This window comes from Perissodus microlepis, chromosome 2 (genome assembly GCF_051167445.1).
Source record: "Perissodus microlepis isolate ML-2025 ecotype Zambia chromosome 2, ASM5116744v1, whole genome shotgun sequence".
Lineage (NCBI taxonomy): Eukaryota > Metazoa > Chordata > Actinopteri > Cichliformes > Cichlidae > Perissodus > Perissodus microlepis.
Window position 1 is genome coordinate 33,234,619 of NC_140462.1, and position 19,306 is coordinate 33,253,924.

At 43.6% G+C, this 19,306-nt stretch overlaps 1 protein-coding gene across 4 annotated transcripts; it reads left to right on the forward strand.

Annotated features, from left to right (window-relative positions):
- The first annotated feature begins 338 nt into the window (after positions 1-338).
- On the forward strand, positions 339-15,909 carry immt (inner membrane protein, mitochondrial (mitofilin)). 4 transcript variants are annotated; one of them, XM_084908792.1, is made up of 15 exons: positions 339-510; positions 2,140-2,207; positions 3,605-3,794; positions 4,193-4,316; positions 6,750-6,770; positions 7,055-7,147; positions 8,996-9,133; positions 9,264-9,397; positions 10,702-10,805; positions 11,110-11,245; positions 11,930-12,059; positions 13,088-13,311; positions 13,403-13,534; positions 14,500-14,629; positions 14,886-15,909. In XM_084908792.1, exons 1-15 carry the CDS (start codon positions 469-471, stop codon positions 15,491-15,493), a joined length of 2,274 nt encoding a protein of 757 aa, XP_084764918.1. In that variant the 5' UTR covers positions 339-468; the 3' UTR covers positions 15,494-15,909. The 4 variants fall into 4 exon arrangements, with proteins under 4 accessions (XP_084764918.1, XP_084764926.1, XP_084764942.1 ...); XM_084908800.1 differs by having other exon boundaries at positions 3,608-3,794; XM_084908809.1 differs by lacking the exon at positions 6,750-6,770 and having other exon boundaries at positions 340-510.
- Positions 15,910-19,306: the final 3,397 nt, after the last annotated feature.

Consider the following 19,306-nt stretch of genomic DNA (forward strand, 5'->3'; position numbering starts at 1 on the left):
CCATCATTGGACAGCATGCCACAGATTTAAATAGTGACTTTGAAACCAGAGTTTCTCTCTGACACACTTCACACAGCTGATGTAGTAATTAGTGTAAAATGTGTGTTAAACTGGAATATTGTATGAGCTCACACATAACCAGTGTTGTATGCTAGATAACCAGAACTGCCCGGCACTGGTGAGAATCTGTTTAGCTTAGTTTAGGAGCGCTGGGAAAAATAAGGATCATGTGTCTGACTTATGTCACTGATCGCGGCTTGGACGAAGGTGGACAAACTGATTTGTGTGCCAAGAATGATGGGAACCACATCATAAGGGGGCGCTGTTGTGCACGCAAACGTTTAATCCACGCAAAGTACTGAGGAGAAGAAGAGTGCGCGAGAAGACGAAGAAGAGCAGCAAAGAAATTATCTGTTTCTGTGCAGGTTAATTTATTTACGAACTCAGAAACCAAAGTAGGAGAAGACCATGCTGAGAGCGTGTCTGAGAGGGGCTAATGCTACCGCCCGGGTAAGCCTGCTGTCTGCTCCCCAGCCGCGGGCTAACGTTAGCGTGTTGTCATTCAGTGACCCAGAGCCTGCTTCAAGGTGCCACAGTGAATTTACTAGTTCGGGCTGTTAACTCTTCGGTGCTGTCGAGCGCTGTATTTGAAGCTATGCAATTGGTTGCGGAAGCTGTCAGCGAGAACAGCGCAGCATGCTAATGTTAGCCGGGTTTCTTCCGGTGACAGATGGATAATGGCGTTTTAAACATAACCAAGCTAACGAGTTTGGCTAAGTTTGAGCGGAGAGGTCATCATGTTAAAAACCAAAACTTGTCTGTTTAACCTTTTATCGGCCACAGGTTTGATAACAGCTAACCGGAGCAGTATTTTATGCTACTAGCGGCACTAGCCTTTAAAACGCGTTTGCACGTAGACTTGGTATTTATAATGAATCAGAACAAACGCTGCAGGTTGTCTTCGTAAAATCCACAAATACTAACGCATGATGTGCGTTCTCGAAAACTTTATGTTCTGTTTCTGGGATTAAATGTGCAGCTAGACTTCTGTACAGTGACAGAAAGGTGGCTTTCACCTGTTAAAGTGGACTGGAATAAGTTTGACATCCCTGGTCTACAGCATCACACTGTTGCACCTCGGCTCTTCTTTCCAGCTGACACGGAAACATGTTCGTTTCTGCCGGACTCAGCTTGGATTTGTTCGCCATGTACCTGAATCTGTATTTACAAAATAAGAGTGCAGTTTACTGCTCAGAAATCATGCTTTGTACTTCATTTGCTGATCTGTTTTAAATGGTAAATCAACAGTTTTGCTTATTATTGTTTAGATTTAATCACGATAAATTAATTATTTTTATAATTTAACAGCAAGTGAAAAACTGTGCTAAACTTATTACTTACTTATTACTAAAATCCATATATTACTTACGGTACAGTTAAATGGGCAAGCTCGTGTGTGACATGAATATCATGAAATTTAAAATTGAAATCATCAAATGCTGATTACCTGGTTGTGATCGACCTGTCAGTATAGTACTGCGCCTCTGCGGGCGGTCTATCCTTCCAGCTCGGCTGCTCTGCCAGAGGCCTGATAGCTTGATGGTCCTGCGCAGTATCTTAGCTGTTCCTGGGACTGCGCTCTGCGCTGTTTCAGTCCAGTCCTTGTTTATGTTGGCACACCGCACTCCTGTCTGTTTCTCCTCTAAATCAGTGGTTTCTTGACTGCCACCTTCCCACTGAAAAATTAAATTGATGAAGCCGTCCTGAAACTAACCCGTGTCCATCCAAGCAGTGTGGCATCGTCCTGACAGAGAATGAAACCTCTGTTTCTGAAGGCTATTTAATGTAATTACAAGAAAGCATGGCTCAGAGTGTTCAGGCTGTTTTGAAGAGTAAAGGTGTTCAGACAAAGTACTGATTTCCAGGCTTGTTAGAATTGCACAAAGTCTGTTTTTACCTTATGAACAGCATCTCTGCACCTAATTCCCCAATCTTTTATATGACGATAAGGAAAACATTGTGTAGTCTGTTGCTTGCACTGAAATTTGTTGCTCTGTCCTTGCTGTGAATGTGTGCCCGTTCTGGATCTGTGTGACATGGATTTCTTTTCACTGCCACGCTTTCCTCACCACTTTCCAGAAGAACTACAGGAGAATCCCTCTTACCAGTCTGCAGCAGTGTCGGCACTACACAGCAGGAGAGAGCAGGTAATCAGAATCAGAATACTTTATTAATCCCGAAGGAAATTAGGGTTACAGCAGGCAGCACGCTAATGGCGCATGCGCACTTACAAAGGAACCTTCTGACCAACTTTACACAAACATCACATTGGGGAGACATGTCAGAAAGGTCGGCTGATAGGAAAAAAACAACGAAAATACATAACATGAGGTAAGAGGAGGAGAAAAAAACTCCACTCAGACTGAGCTCCTAGTGGGAGAACAGTTTGATAACAGAAAAAACACCTCAGCACAAAAAGCACATGACTATCAATACACCATAGAAACACAAGACAAGCAACAGGGGCGGGTAAAGGGTGAATGAGAGCCGGTGTAGACAGCACATCCGGTCCTGCAGCATGTCTGCGCTGGTCCAGTCGACTGCCATCTTCCCCGGTAGGGCACAAGCATCGAAGGCGTTTGGAAAGGGAGGGGGGATCAGTGTGTGTGTGTGTGTGTGTGTGTGTGTGTGTCCAGAGTTCAGCTGAGACAGTGTCCTTCGCCCCGCCAGGCTAAGTAAACAGTCTTCCAGCCAACCAGGTGGCCTTGCATGGAATGGGGGGAACAGACTAAACACAGTCGTTATCTGGGTGTTTTGTTCAGCTCCAGCCTTGAGGCCACAGCTGGCGCCGAAGGGGTCTCCGCATGAAGTGATGGTGGTTTTTACTTTAGTGCGAACAACTCGTATGAATTCCAAAGCTGTTCTAACAGTCCAACACTGGTCTCTCAATCTCCCGTTGGAGAGCCGCGAGCTTTCTATGATGTTATCCAAACTTACGTTCCGTGATGTTGTCGTTCTTTTTGCTCAAAGAGCAGGTTCTGAGAACTCACGACCGCAGTGCACTTCCCCAAGATGTGATCCAATTTGCGCTCAAAGGTGTTGTTCGAGCTAGCCCCTCCAGATGTAATCCAGTTTTTCACTCAGAGGTCTTGTTCTGAGTATTCACGGCAGCCGTGCGTTCTCCAAGATCTTCTCCGCGCTGCACTCAATGAGCCCATTCACACACCAACACACACAGTACACTAATGAATTGTTTAGGACTAGCACGTGGGCTTCAGCTGTCTTCTTAAGGGCCTCTCACATAGATGCGACATGTGCTGTGCCTGCCACCAAAATCTGTGTCCCGCTGGCCGCTGCGCTCTCGCTCCATGTTTACATGCAACTGCTCCCTGTCATTTCAAAACATGGATCTCTCATCCTCAAGAGAAGATCTTCAGTGCTATCGTAGTGAAGAGCGTGCCGCTTCTACAACATTGCTTTCCTCCTGAGATCACTATATGCAAGTCGGCTGAACTAGGATACACACAGAGTGCAGCGTCCCTTCTCAAAGGCCGTTAGCGAGACTGTCCATTCATTCATGTCTGCTTGTCCTTTTTCATTTCAGTAGTGCTTCCAAAGTGGTTGTTGCTGGCTTGTTGACAGTAAGTGGTGGCATTGGAGGGACCGTACTCTACGCCAAATGGGACCATAAGTTCAGAGCAGCGGTTGAGAAGAACGTCCCGTACTCAGACTGGCTGCTGGGTTTGGCTTTGGGACCCGCTGCCCAAGATCCTGGCCTCCCCATAAAGAAACGGGTACGGTGCTCAGCTCATCCTAGTCATAGTTACAGGACACAAAGTTTGTTTGTATTTCACCGTCAGTTCAGAAGAATTGAAGTCGAACATTTTTTTCTTTTACTGGCTCTCCGTTTGTGAGTATCTGGTCTCTGATGGTTTAAGGAGGATTTACTGTACGTTACAGTGGCTTTTCAAATGATCAGACTGCATTGAAGCCCCATGCCTCCACCCCCATTCCTCCACCCCCATGCCTCCACCTTTCTAGTGTCTGTCTGTTAAAATTCGACTCAGAATTGGCAATATCAGCTAATACACTTCCATACAATACAATATAAATATTTGTATAGAAAGAATAAACATACTTTTATAACCACACTGTAATAATGTATGCTTCGATTTAAATGGTTGCTGTTAAGGTGGAGTTGGCCCAGCCGCCCTCTATGATAGAAAAACAAATGAAGAAGTCGGCGAAGGAGGGAGCCGAGGGTCCGGTCAAAGACTCCAGCCCCGCCCCCAGTCAGCCTGCACAGAGCATAGAGGGTAAGTGTGGCACCCACTGTCATTATAACTCATGGCTTCATGTTGCCATCTGCCTTTTATCATGTGCTCTGATACAGCGTGATTTTATCAGCTTTATTTCTATTTCCGTTTTGTTCTAGTTCTTTCACAGTAGTCGGGTGGAGCGCCCACAGTTTCATTGCATCTGTGCAGTGACAGGAAGGGGCTGTTGTATTTGTACACAAACGTTGTGCCTGCGTACATCACCACAGTGGGTTTGAACTCAGCCGAGATGTGATTACAGCGCAGCTTCATTTCAAGGATTCTAACACTAGTATTGGATTATTGAGTTATTCATTATAGACACTTGTATATCTAATAAACCACTTTCAGAGACAAATTTTGTAAGGACTCCATTACAAATGAAACAGATAAAGTCCAGTTGGACTTGTATTTGGTTTGTTTTTCTGGAATTTGCAGTAAGCGCTCCAAAGTGATGTTGGTACAGTGAGTAGGGCTGCCACAACGATTATTTTGATAGTCGACTAGTCACCGATTATTTTTGCGATTAGTCGACTAATCAGATCATCATCCATTGGACGTAAGACGTACAGCTTATTGCACCAGCAGCATCTGCTCCTATATAACTATCATTAGCTTACAGCTTTAAGTGTTTAAGGTCTGTGCTAACTAAAAATAAAGACAAGATGATAGTTTATTAAAGTTTAATGAAATCTGCAGATTGTTTCTGTGAAATTTAATAAACTCCTTGCTATCTAAAATATAACAGGACAACGGAGTATATTCTGGAGCATCTCACACTTCTGATGATCAGCTGTCTGCTTGACGTTTATTCAGCTGTGTAAAAACTATAACTTTAATCTCAGCCAAACCGATTTACTCAGGAACAAATAAAATACTAAAAAAAAGCCAAACGATAACATTGTTAAGTTATCTAAGTGACTTATATATGTTTAACCTGAGTAGCGAAAGACGGCGGTGGGTTTGAAAACGATTTGCCGGGAGTCCGGTGTTCTCACGGCTCTAGCGAGCCTTGCCCCCGGCTAGCTATCGAGCTAGTGGGTAACAGACGTCTCCGAAAACGTCGGAGCGCTTTTGAAAATATGTGGTGTCTTGATAAACTGAGCAGATATTTGAGGTTTACACAGCTACATTCTCGCCTGAAAATATGTTAAACGTTTATTTTGTGACCCAGAAAGAATAATAAGAGTAATATTAAAACTAACTACCTGCCGCCATTGTTGGAAACTGAGCTGGGCCGCGCTATGAATTCTGGGACACAGCTTCTTCTTCTTCGGGGTTTAACGGCAGCTGGCATCCTTGTACATGCAGTGCTGCCATCTTCTGTTTCAGTCCGTTATTACACTCTTAAATCCTACTACTTATTCCTGCGTCTTTTGTGATCTTACAAAGCTTCAAACGACGCGTCGACTATTAAATCAGTCGTCGACGTAATCGTGACTAGTCGACTAATCGTGGCAGCCCTAACAGTGAGTGAGGCCAGCGTTAAGCTGAAAACCCAACATAGATGTATGAGAGAGCTGGCAACAACCGTAGGAGGGGCCGAGTCAGTAATCTGGTAAATTCTTTAAAAGAAGAAATGCACTTGCGACCTCAGCGACACTGAGAAGCCTGTAAGACAGAGGGATTAAAGTGGGTAATCGCAAAGGTCCTTCCTTGGTTAGGGGACACCCTGTGCAACATTTAGCAAATTCAAGAACACCCTGGAAGAGGTAGACTGTCAAAATGTAGCGGGAGAGCATTTTACCCACTTTAACACACTGAAAATGCTGCGTCCACATGAACACAATCACCTTTCTGCCATTTCTTTACCTGGACGACTGAGTGTGCAAGAAAATCTAGAGACACCTCATAATGTATGTAAATGAATGTGCTGTACGAGGTCACTAGTTTTTGCTGGCATTGTAACTGCTGATTGAAACGGGACCATGAATCTGTGATAGTATAAAGTTGGTCACCTGACTGTTGTAGCGCACGCTTGCAAAACCAAAGGTGGCGTTTTGTGACGTCGTGGATTCTACATTAAAGGCAGCGATGGACTTGAAAGGATTTTCATCTTTTCTGAAAATAGCTGTCAGTCATACAAAGTCACTTCAGTCTCATCTTGACAGTTTGATTTAAAATCCACTGTGATGGTGTTCAAAGGATGCAGTTGTTTCATGAAAGTGTTCACATGCAGCACCAGAGTCAGCCTGATTATCAGCCATCTCGACAGTGCCATAATATCATTATTTAGATTATGAAGTTAATATCATTTTAATTCAAGTTCATTCAAATCAGCCTCACTTGTAAATGTCTCTGGGACGAGACCAAGCCAACATTTAATATCTGCTGATGCAAACTCTCCACTCTGGGGGGGCGGTGTGCTCTGTTAGCTGCTAGCTCCACCCATTCTTCTTTGAGATGTTTGTAAATGTGCGCTCTGTTGTTTAGCCCCAGCAGAAGCCTCTCAGGGTAAGCTGTCTTCTCCTATACTCTCCTGTTGTTGCTCTGCTCCCGTGTGTGAAATTTCATTTTGCACTGCTATTAGGCTTCTTAGTTTGTAGCAGCCATTGTATCTGTGATAGCTTTAAAGCCATTATACTGCCATAAATGCTACCTCACTGTAGTTGAAGCTGAAGTGATGATGAAACCAGTAGATGGATGGTCTTTACTATGTGTATGAGTGGTTTTGCGCGTGGTGACACACATGGAAGCTCCTGAACTGCTCTTGCCTTCTGTATTTGTGTCCCATTTAGAGGCCTCAGCAGAGGCGACTCATATCATCTCAGCCATCAGTGAGGTCCCATCAGTTCCTGCTCCATGTGACACAGAGGCACCAGCGGTCAAAGGTATCATCACTGAAACAGGACCTTGCTGTGAGGCTACAGTGCTAACCACTGCACATTCTGCTGTCCTTCTTTATTGTCGTTATGCAGTCACAAAGCAAAATTCTGGGCGGCAGCTTAGAAGAGCCAGTATCTAAACCACAGACAAATCCACAGTGGGCACATGGTATATACGATTAAATCCTCTCCTTTGGGTGGAGCTCTGACTTGGTGTTGGCGCTCTGTGCAGTAGAGTACCACTTCCTGTTCCTGTTACAAGCACAGCTGTGTTTTAGCCAATTGAATTAAATATTGATATGTTATCTTTATGCGCTTTATCCAAAGTGTGTAGCCGACCGACCTTTCTCTCCTGCACTTTCCTGCTCAGATGTTTAGTTACTCCTCGGCTTCCTTTAGTAATAACGACTGTTGTAATACATGTAACCTGTAACTTCATCACAGTAGACGTCTTTCTGAAAGCGCTGTAACTAAGTTTAAGAATATAATCCACCCACTGTTATCATCTTCAATGCCCTGTACCAACACAGAGCAGAGCAGCTATCTGAACGCTACCCCAACAGAGGTCGATTATCTTGTTAATAATTTTACCTCCTCACTACGTACGACTCTGGATACTGTAGCTCCTGTGAAAACTAAGGTCTCTAATCAGAAGTACCTGACTCCGTGGTATAATTCTCAAACACTTTCTGAGTTAACTTCAATAATTACTTCCTCCAAACCATCAACGTGTCTTTTAGACCCCATTCCTACAAAGCTGCTCAAAGAAGTCCTGCCATTAATTAATGCTTCGATCTTAAATATGATCAACTATCTCTAATAATCAGCTATGTACCACAGGCCTTCAAGCTGGCTGTGGTTAAACCTTTAGTCAAAAAGCATCTCTAGACCCAGCAGTCTTAGCTAATTATAGGCCAATCTCCAACCTTCCTTTATATCAAACATCCTTGAAAGAGTAGTTGTCAAACAGCTAACAGATCATCTGCAGAGGCTTATTGAAGAGTTTCAGTCAGGTTTCAGAGCTCATCACAGCACAGAAACAGCTTTAGTGAAGGTTACAAATGATCTTCTTATGGCCTCTGACAGTGGACACATCTCTGTGCTTGTCCTGCTAGACCTCAGTGCAGCGTTCGATACTGTCGACCATAATATCCTATTAGAGCGATTAGAACATGCTGTAGGTATTACAGGTACTGCACTGCAGTGGTTTGTATCATATCTATCTAATAGACTCCAGTTTGTGCATGTAAATGGAGAGTCCTCTTCACACACTGAGGTTAATTATGGAGTTCCACAGGGTTCAGTGCTAGGACCAATTCTGTTTACATTATACATGCTTCCACAATAGAGGATGCTTTCTGTTGTGGATCTGTAGACGTTCACGATTAAATTCATAATGTTGAAACAAACAAAATAATAGTCATTGCAAAATGCAGCACGTATGATTATTATGTTGGTCAGGATGATGGTAGTGATTAGCATTTTCACCTCACAGCAAGAAGGTTTGATTGTGCATCAAACCTGCTGGTCTCCATGAGTTCTCCATGTTGTGTGAAACATGGATGGAGACTAGTTAACTTGTGCAATAGCCCAGGTTGAGTAAGTAGTTACGGTAGTTTTCATTTAATGCCAGAGACAGAATATGAAGCAAGAAGCAAATCTGCACCAAAGTTGAAATGTTTTTAACGTGCAGTGTCACTGAGGCATCTACATTTGCAAAGATTTTGCAAAAACTTCATTTGTGGTGTGAACATACAATAATAGCACTTCATGTTCTTTCATGGCTGAAAGTCCAGCAGTCTCGAGGATTACTGGGGTTGTTTTAGGTCTGTGTTTGTGTGTTTTCTCTCGAAGAGTGCAATGAGTGCCATGAACACAAGGAGGCGACAGCGGTCCATCCTGCACCCACAGAACCAATGAAAGAGCGTCCAGTAGAAGAAGTGGCTGCTAGACTTGCTCAACAAGAACAGGAGGAACAGGATATTTCAGCATGTAGGATGACAACAACACACAAACACACAAAGAGTGACGTCGTTGCATACTGACCACTTGAATAATGACATGTGTAATTTTATAGACAGTAAATGTATCGTCTCTGTCTTCCTGTGTGATTGCTTTACAGCGGTATCAGCCAGTCTTGAAGACTCACTGGCGAGCTCAGCCAAAGCTACTCTGCAGGCCATAGGAGCGCAAGAAGCAGCCCTGCAGGCTATCATGCAGCACACAGACAAACTGAAGGAGGCTATGGAAGCAGAGGTAAACAGCAAGCACTTCATAAGGAAGGCATGTGCCAACTTTTATGTTTTAATACCCCCAGCAAATGGGGGCTGTGCTCAGCTGGTACTCCAAATGTAACAAGAAGTACAAATCAGTGATTGTACTTCTGGAAAACCAAAACAGGCCACCATGCCCTTAAGGCCTTTTTTACCCCTCAGCTTGAAGGCGATGTTGGATACCATAGGTCCATCTACTAAAAACCTGGGACGAGTTTGAGTCCTTGAACTTAGTCCAGTGTTCTGTGGTGAATGAGAAGTCCCCTGGGGTTTTCATACAGTAGGTCAGTCTGCTGGGAGCTGAGGGGAAGCGTCCAGTATTTTTGTAAATGGACCGTCTGTGATGGACTGAATCTGAGCCAAAGGCCGCAGGCTGGAGGGAGAGTGACAGTGTGCTGGTGTGGCTGAAAGAAGCCTGTGATGTCCAGTTCAGATTGTTTTCAGTAGAGTACAGTAGAATCTCTGGGCACAGCTCTTTAGTGTTTCACAGCTCTGGTTTAGTCTGTTTGGTTTCTGTGTAACTCTTGTCGGGAGAGATCTAACCACTAATGCAGGGACCACTTGCACACTTCATGCTTCCTTTTCTGTAGCACAGATACCTGCACGGCTCCTGCCCACTAACCTCGGAGTATAAACTATAGATGAGTCTGTTTGTAAATCTAAAGAGTATAGAGCACAGATATTTATTTCAAAATGTAGGGAGTAAAAATTAAATACTCAAGTAAAGTACAGATACCTACTTCAATAGAGTAACAAAGTAATAGTATTACCTTACATTAAATGACTAATGGTAACATGTGCGCTGGTCAGGGAAACATTTATAATAACTGCTAAATAGAATCTGATGCCAGTAAAGTATTATTCAGTGTTACTACTGCAGCTGATGGTGAGGGTGGAGCTGTGTGTCCGCCTGCCTGTCTGATGGATACTGTTGCGAATAAGTATCCATATGTTTCAATTCCATATGAATGTTTCTATGTATCTATTTGACATCCCCAGCTCACACCTGCAAACGTTCCATCGAGGCTGATGAATGAGGCAGGACTCCATCTTTGCCTCAAGCCCACATGTCCTGCAGACCACTGGACTGGGCTCGTCTGCATCGTCTCACAGCAGCGCTGTCACTGAAGACCTGTGTGCTCTTGTTTTTAATCAGATGCATTGCTTGCTGTGGCCTGTGTGGTCCACCCACCACTGCACTGTATTAGTAATGTTTAAGCCACGGCTCACTGAATGGGAAGCGTCACTGTTTTGCAGTAGAGTTATTGAAGTTCTTCTTAAACTTAGGTTCTACCTGAGGAGAAGTCAAACCAGTGGAAGGACCTGGAAGCTGCTCTTGCTGATAGAACCACGGCTTTGAACGATGCCAGAGCTGCTCTGTCGAAAGCCAAGTAACACAAACACACACACACACAAACATACTTATTACAAACTTGAATATGTGTGAAGAAGAATTCTCCTTCTTTTCCACTTAGCTTGAAAATCATAAATGTTCTTTCTTTAAATTGTTATTTCTTCTGCTTAGAGTAAAAGTGTTTCTTTAATTCTGATGACCAGTGTGGCACAAGGTTAATCTGAAAGATGTAATAATCACTCAGCTTTCAGGGCTGTGATGAGTGCAGCGTGCCGTGTACATCTCAGCCTAATTCAATTATTTTGGCAGTCTTCCTTATCAGCACATCTCTTTCCTTGCAGCGAGTCCTTGGACAGTCTCAGGTCAGTGATTGACGAGTCCAAAGGGCTGAAGATATCCTCTGTTCGCCCGCTGGTTTTAGCAGCAGAGGAGAATCTCCATAACATGGTTGTGGACTTGGACAAAATGGTCATGAAGGTAAAGTTTGTTTTTTCTTTTTTGGTGCATTGTGGACGACTACAGGAGATTACTCTTAAAGTGACCTGTTTGCTTCCTTTCTGAGGCTCATGTTCACATTTGCACCTCTCAACTGTAAACTGTCTGAAAGTTAGCACGTTAGCCTCCGTTGGCCAGTACCAAACATAAGAGCTACCTTAGCATCAAAGCGCAATACTTTGTAAAATAGGCAAGAAAACTTCCTGAGGAGGTGACTCAACCCAGCATCAGCAGCTATATTTGCAGCTCCAGTCCATGTGATGGGAACACTGCGTAGGCTCCTTCTATGCTGAGATATGACTGGATATAATACTGTATCACTACTTTGCACTGCTGGCAGCGCCTTGTTTCAGTAGATACACACTTATTTTAAAACAAGGGTACAAAATGCCTTTGATTTTCCTCATTTCCTTACAAATGTTGCTGCCTGCAAGCTGTGAGTATCGATAAAATGTTTCCTTTTCTCTGTCATCAGAAATATGATTATCATTTTGCCCACACCCTCTGAGCATGTGTATGGTATGACCTGTTATAAAAACTCTAGTGACCAGCACTATGTGCAGTAAAGTGTTGGCTGTGTTATCTTCACCACTGTCATGATTATTAACTCGTCCTTTTCTATTCACACCTCTCTATTCTTCTGGTAACAAATGTTACCAACTAAAGGTTCAGTCTGCAGAGTCAGAGGCTAAGATCGTCTCCCAGTACAGTGAACTGGTTAACGAAGCCAAACGACAGTTTCAAAGGGAAGTCAGCAGTCTCACTCCAGAGATCCAGGCCAACTGGAAAGGGCTCAGTAAGAACACGCATACGCACTCAAACACGTGTATTTACACACACAAAGTTTGATTTGATGATTTGATTTGTTCAGCTGGACATTGTGTTTTCACTGGTCGGTAATCGGACTAACGATGGGCCAGTTCCATAAGTGTTAATATGGAAACTGTCATGTGTAGTGATGAATGGCCATGAGTACGATTCACAGAGTTGGTGGAATGGCTGCAATCACAGCATTGTAAGACGTGACAGATGTACCTTTAAGCACCTGCTCGATTCCCAGGTGGTCGACGTGCATGTGCAGCCTCAGGCCTCTAACCACAGAGATGTTACGGTGTAGCCTGCTAGCTCGATAGCTGGTGTCTGGGCTGGATGAATAAAGCCGGGCCTCTAACATCAGCACAACGCATCTGTTCCTCCCAGTGTTATTAGTCGTGATCTGTAGCCTCAGTTCCTCCATGTTATTATGTGGTTGTTTGTGTGGCTGAAGCTTTCTTTCATGCCGCCGCCTTCACCTTCTCCCAGCTGGTACGATAGTAAACAGAGAGCGAGGCATGTCCTGAAGAACAGAATCAGCTTTCTGGGATTTACTTACCCAGATTATTAAGCATGCATTAGGACACTCGTTATGTTGCTGACATAGATGACAGCACAGTGAAAGAATGTGACAACGTTTCCCCTCTAATAGGAGCAATATTTAGGTTTCTGTACTGATGTTGAGGTTTTAGAGCGTTACTGTAGCTACAGTAACATATGATTAGTGTTTCAGTACTAATAACATCAGTGATAACCTGTATCATTCGTGACATCAGATAGAATCTAATCACAATCTAATATGTTGTTTAAGCTCTGTGCGTCTTTTGTTAGCTAACGTTTGGTGGCTCTAAATCCACCGTCTGAACATTCACGGGGTTTTTGAAATGTGCATTTACAGTCAAAACCTCACGTTCTTGCATGTCACCGTAACTCTTAGTTACTCTCATACATTCAAAACTATGTGCTGATCAAGAAGCATGTTTTCAATGATAACTTGTTTTTGTGTGTTAGCTGGTAAACTGTCCACAGACGACCTCAACGCTCTGATCGCCCATGCACATCGTCGCATTGACCAGTTGAACCGAGAGCTGGCTGAGCAGAAGGTCAGAGAGAAGATCCACATTGATGCAGCGTTGGAACAACAGAAACTCGAGGACCAGAAAGCTCTGGACAACGCTGTCAACACTGCCCTGCAACATGTCAAAGAAGAGGCCCGGCTGGACCAGGAGAGGAAGGTACAGGAAGAAATATCTTTAGATTGTTCTGGTTTTTCAGTTGATGTGAGCGTATCTAAAACGTGTTACGATTTCCTCTGTGTGTACGCAGCTGGCTGAGTTAAGAGAAGTGATGGAGGCAGAGATGAGGACTCAGCTTCGGCGGCAGGCAGCGGCTCACACAGACCACGTCCAAGATGTGCTCAAAGTCCAGGAGCACGAGCTGAAAGCTGAGGCTGAGCAGGTGATCTCTCTACCCCAGAGTCTGCTTACACATCAGAAATGAGTACTTACAGGACATTAGTGGCTCTGAGTTGCCAGGTTTGGAGCGTCTAAGCAACCAGAGTAAACACAAAATATATACTGAATAAATGTGGTCTGTTTGGTTAAGTTAAGTTACTTAATCCATAAAACCAGATTGCACTGGTAACAGCTGTCTGACAAACATCCTACAGAAGAGTAAAGTTTGCTAATAGATGTTAACAGTGGCACAAAATGCTAAAAGTAAAAACAGTCAAGAAGATGATGTTTGAACTGTGTCTCAAAGTAAAAGCTCTTTATGTCATTGTTGCCATAAACTATTATTAATACAAAGAATCCAAACTCCGTTTCACCTCACATTTGAATTGTAATGGATGTATTTGGTTGAAAACCCTCTTTCTTTCTCCTCACGTCCTCTGTTTCTCGCATCGTTCTTCATTTCTGAGTAAACTGATCTTTTCTCTTGTACCTTGAGCTCAGCTGATAATTGTTGAGCTGTTAGAAACATTGTAATTGCATTTGAAAGGACTTTGCACTTACAAGAAGGGCGACTTCCTTCATGCTGCAACACTACTATGACCACAGCTTACTGACATCTGGACCAAAGATGCTGCTCTGGATCATTTAGGCCATCATTTCTTTATTTTCAAACCTTCTGTCTTCAGTAAACGCGTTAAACTGTTTTGTGTTTACCCTGATGGCCTTTGCTTTGTTGGAGGTCTGTGATATAGCGTAGGATAAAATAAACATGCTGCTGTATACGGGAAGCTGACAGCTTATGTTTTGCCAGATCTTAAGCTTTTTTTCACTGATATCCTGTAAAAGGGGCGTGGCCAAGACACCTGAGACGAGTCAGGCTGCTGCTGCAGCATACGCTGTTCCTGCGAGTTGCACGCTGTGTGCGTGTCATCCTTCAGCCCTTCAGAGCTATGCTTTGGTTGTGTTCAGGTACTGAGCAGTAAGATGCTGGAACAGGAGACTCGCTACCGTCAGCTGACCCAGGAACAGCTCGACAACTTCACTTTGGACATGAACACAGCCTACGCAAGACTGAAGGGGGTGGAAGAAGCTATAGACAGTAAGAGATACACGCATCCAAAAAAGCAAAGAAATAGCACTGAGTGATTAGTCGGGTAGGTTGTTATCTGGAGTGCTGTAGAGGAGTACCAGATGTAGGAATGATGATGTGTGTAGATGAATGTTGGAATAGTTGGATAATTTTTTCCTGTAATATTAAAAGTCGGGTTCTGGTGTGCAAAGGGACCGGATGTCCACGTGCACACAGACATGTTCTTTTCCACTCGGTCATGTAAATCTCTTTCTTTTGAACACAGGCCACGTGGTAGCAGAGGACGAGGCTCGTAAGGCCCACCAGCTGTGGCTCTCTGTGGAGGCTCTCAGTTACTCCCTAAAGACTGCTGAAGCTGACGTGCCCACTGTGCCTCTGGAGAACGCCGCTCAGGCTGTTCGCGACAGCTGCCGAGACAACGACTTTGCCTTGGCGCTGGCGTCGGCTCTTCCAGAGAAATCCCTGCAGCGAGGCGTGTACAGCGAGGCCTCTCTCCGTGCCCGTTTCAACTCCTTGCGATCGCTGGCCCGCCGCGTCGCTCTCATCGATGAATCTCGTAACTCCTTGTATCAATATTTCTTGTCCTACCTTCAAGCTGCACTGCTGTTTGAGAAGAGTCAGGAAGCTCCGCCTAGCCAGCTGAGCTCTGAGGATTTAGATCCATTCAAGCTTCTGTCATATGCTAGCTACTGCTTAGAGCATGGGGACCTGGAGTTAGCAGCTAAACTGGTGAACCAGCTGAGAGGAGAGGCCAGGAGAGTGGTGGAGGACTGGCTTATTGAAGCCAGACTCACACTAGAAACTAGACAGGTAGTGAATTTGCTGTCTGCTTACGCAAATGCTGTGGGTTTGGGTACCACACAGGCGCCGTAGGTTGCCACAGAAACCCTCAACTGTTAAGGGAAAAAGGAAAAAATCTGCTAAAAGTCTTTTTTTTCCAAGAAGTATCAAAGTTTCCGAGTGTAGCTGGAGAAGTGGCTCAGGAGAAGCTTCAGCCTGAATCCTTTGTGCAGGGAAGCATCGGCAGTCTGCAGCACAGAAAGATGGTTTCTTCCTTTTAAGTTACCTGAACCACATAAATGTATTCCTCTGAAAGCACTAATTCTCTGTGGCCAATTATTTATATGATACATTCAATGCACTTCTTAGCTTAGTCTTATCAATTCAGACTGCAGGTTTGGCCCAGCTATTTATCTCCAGCCCGTGTGTTATGGAACCGTCATCCTACGAATTACAGTTGGATATTTGTGAATACTGCACATGTTAAATAAATCCTGGAAAAAAGAAAACGCTGTATTTCATTTCTTTGTTCCTGTCATAGGGACTACGGTTTAAAATGAGAGCTCTCGTGAAGACGTTTGCATCGCTGTGAGTGTTGTCCCCACACATGGACACAGTTTACCTCTGTGCTCCACCACGGTCGATTTCACATCTAATAATGAAGGCGAGACTTTCAGAACGGTGGTGCAGTTTCTACCTGAGCACTCCAAACACCTTTTTCCATGAGTTTTCTGCATTGGTGCTTTCTCTCTCCACACACAGCTCAAGTGTATTTGGCATGTAGACTGGAGCAGGGGTCGAACCACCAACCTTCTGGTTAGTAGGAGACCTGCACTGCCTGCTGTGCTACAGCCAACCCTTAGTAGTAACCTTATAAGTGGTCTTGAGCTACATGTCTCCAGGATTTCAGGGGCCTTTCAAAGTTTAATTTTCTTCTTTTGGCCATCGGTGCTTTTTCAATGATGTGATAACTTGAGAACAAAGCCACACTCGACTTCAGGAGGAGGAAGGAGGAAGTCTGAGCTGCAGCCTATCGGCATCAACAGGGAGCGCGTGGAAAGAGTGTCCAGCTTCATGTTCCTGGGTGTGCACATAGACACACTCAGAGAAATGGAGCTCAAAGTCCTCTGAGGTTTTAAAGAAGGCCCAACAGTGTCTCCATTTTCTGAAATATGGACCTGAAGGAGCTGCTGATCATCTCCTACCATTGCTCCATCGAAAGTGTGCTGACCTCCTGCATCTGTGTGGTTCTCCAGCTGCACCAAAAGGCACTACAAAGTAGTGATGTGTCGGTCGCCAACGAAGCGGCTCTTGGAGCCGACTCTTTGAAGTGAACTCTTTTTCTCTCTCTCGCACTTTTTCCCGCTTCACTCCACGCGAGCCTTGTGCTTTGCGCTGAGCAGAGGGGGGAGGGGCGGAGGGAGCGAGAGAGAGAGCCAGGGACAACAACGTCACATTAGAAAGGTATAGTAATCATCCACAACTATTTTCAGTTGCAGATGATAAAGGATTCAGAAAGTTTATTCATGCAGGTCCATATGACAGAGAATATGCATCTTCTTTTTGTTTTCATATTTTAATTTAAATTTAATTGTGTTGTGGTTTGCAATTCAATTCAATTTTATTTATATAGCGCCAAATCACAACAAAAGTCACCTCAAGGCGCTTCAGTGTTCAGCGCCTTCAGTTTGCAGTGTTTTGTGTTGTTTCACTTTAAATTTGTTTAAAAGGAAAAAGCTGAAAATTTAAATAGTTAAAAGTTGAAATGTAAATAGTTGGTTTTTGTATTATATGATTTATTTATTACATTTTATGTGGAGTATAAAAGTATATTTACGGTGGCCGCTAGAGACAAAGCACGTACAAACTCCAAAAAACATACAAAACGCAACAGAAGTGCTCCAGGATGCTGGGCCCAGTGTTGAGCTTTTGTTACCTAGTGGCTACACAAGCCAGGAAGTACCAACAACCAGAATTGGTGTGTTTTGTTTTGTTTTTTTGTTTTTTTTTTTTGCCCCAGTCCAGCCCTGTATGCAGCTCATCTGCAGTCTGGTGTTACCTACATCTTCCTCTTCAGAAGGCAGAATTTCCGAGTTCTGAGTACAATCAAAGCACCACGACTGCAGTTTTTGTGTTGGATGTAAAAAGCGCACGTGACGCTGTGACGTAGGCTAGAATCATGGCGGCGGTCAACGGCGGTCCAGGTGTGGGATTTCTCTCATGGAAATATGCACATTATCTTTTCCTTTCTATTGGTAGGTGGCACAGTGCACTTGTGGCAAGTAAGCAAGCTAGAAGACTGGCAGTCTGGCTGGGTATCCAGTTACAGAAGCAACACACTAACAAGAGAATTCTGAGTAAAACCAAAGTTACTTTCCCTAGTAACTAGTTACTTTGAAAGTAACGAGTAACTTGAAGTAACTGAGTTACTTTTAATAGAAGTAACTAGTAATGTAACTAAGTTACTAATTTAAAGTAACTTACCCAACACTGGTAGTAACAGGTAAATGAACATTTTTTTAATTATTTGAATATATATGAGTGCTTGTGTATAAATACACAAACCATACACACATGCTTTCAATTGTGTAATTTAAGTGATCTGCTCTGTTTTGGAAGTTCAGTTCAAGCTAGAAATGTGTTTTGGAGTTTGTACGTGCTTTGTCTCTAGGGGCCACCACATATATTTATATATAAACATATATAAATAAAACCACTTTTTTTTTACATTAGTAATTCCTTTTGTGCGTAATTTTATATTGTTGTTAATAATAAATTAATTAAAGCAATAAAACAACTTGAAGAGCCGGTTCGGAGCCGAAAGAGCCGGTTCTCTAAAAAGAGCCAGAAATCCCATCACTACTACAAAGGGTCATTAATATGGCCCCAAAAAATAATTGGACATCCTCTTCCTCCCTGAAGGACCTGTACAGCACTCACTGTCTCAAGAGGGCGTGCAGCATCCTACATGTACAGTTGTGTACAGTCGTACACGCCCAGGACATCGGCTGTTTAAGCTGCTGCCGTCTGGAAGAGGTTCAGCCTGCTGAGGTCGCAGACATAGAGACTCAAGGATGGCTTTTACAACAGGACAACAGCCCTAATCAGTGCTAACAGCTGACCTGATTGGCTACCTCCTTTTTTTTGTTGTGTTTTGTGATTAGTGCTGACATGGGACAGTTTTCCAATTTTGTTGTACAGAGTGTGAAGAGTTAACTTATCACAAAGGATTTCAGGTGTATCTACCAGGAGGCTAAAGGGTACCATTGGGCGCTGCCTGCATTTTTCACTATGACACTGATTCCAAACATACTGCCAGTGCCTACACAGAAAAACACAATCAGAACACTGTCGGCCTGGACAACATTATAGAAGCAGTGTGAGACCAGATCGAAAAGGCAACATCCAAAGAGCAGCTTTCAAGCAAACTACTCCTGAAGATGACTTGGAGAAGCTAAAGGAAAGCTTGCCATCAAAGCTAGTTCATCGACTTGCTGAAGAAAGATGGTCATACCATTTAAAGAAATCGAGGTGGTTCAAAACATTTACACAGTATTCAAATAGTAATGTTACAAAGTAACAATTTTTGTGTGCCTATAACACAACCAGAGGTGTAGTGCTAGCAGAATGCTGCACCACTTTGGGGGGTTTTTCTTGTGGTTTTTCTCCAAGACAGGATTTATAATATTCAGTTAGTGTGGCTATTTTGTGCAGGAAGACATAATGAATGCTCAAAGCGATCGTCATGATATCTAGGGCCAGATTTAATAACAATCTGTGCCAAGACAAAACCCTCCTGTGGCCTCAAACAGATACTATCGGGTTATAGAAACAGGCACAGAGTCTGTTTCACTGCAGTCAAGCCGGCCCTCACTTTTTGAATGTTGTTCCAGTATTAAACACACA

What these genes read in the sequence shown, in the direction of transcription:
- immt (XM_084908792.1), top strand. Translation starts at nt 469, where the DNA reads ATGCTGAGAGCGTGTCTGAGAGGGGCTAATGCTACCGCCCGG. An exon ending in GGGCTAATGCTACCGCCCGG is followed by an intron (nt 511 to 2,139) that starts GTAAGCCTGCTG and finishes ACCACTTTCCAG; the next exon opens with AAGAACTACAGGAGAATCCC. An exon ending in TGGACAAAATGGTCATGAAG is followed by an intron (nt 11,246 to 11,929) that starts GTAAAGTTTGTT and finishes TACCAACTAAAG; the next exon opens with GTTCAGTCTGCAGAGTCAGA.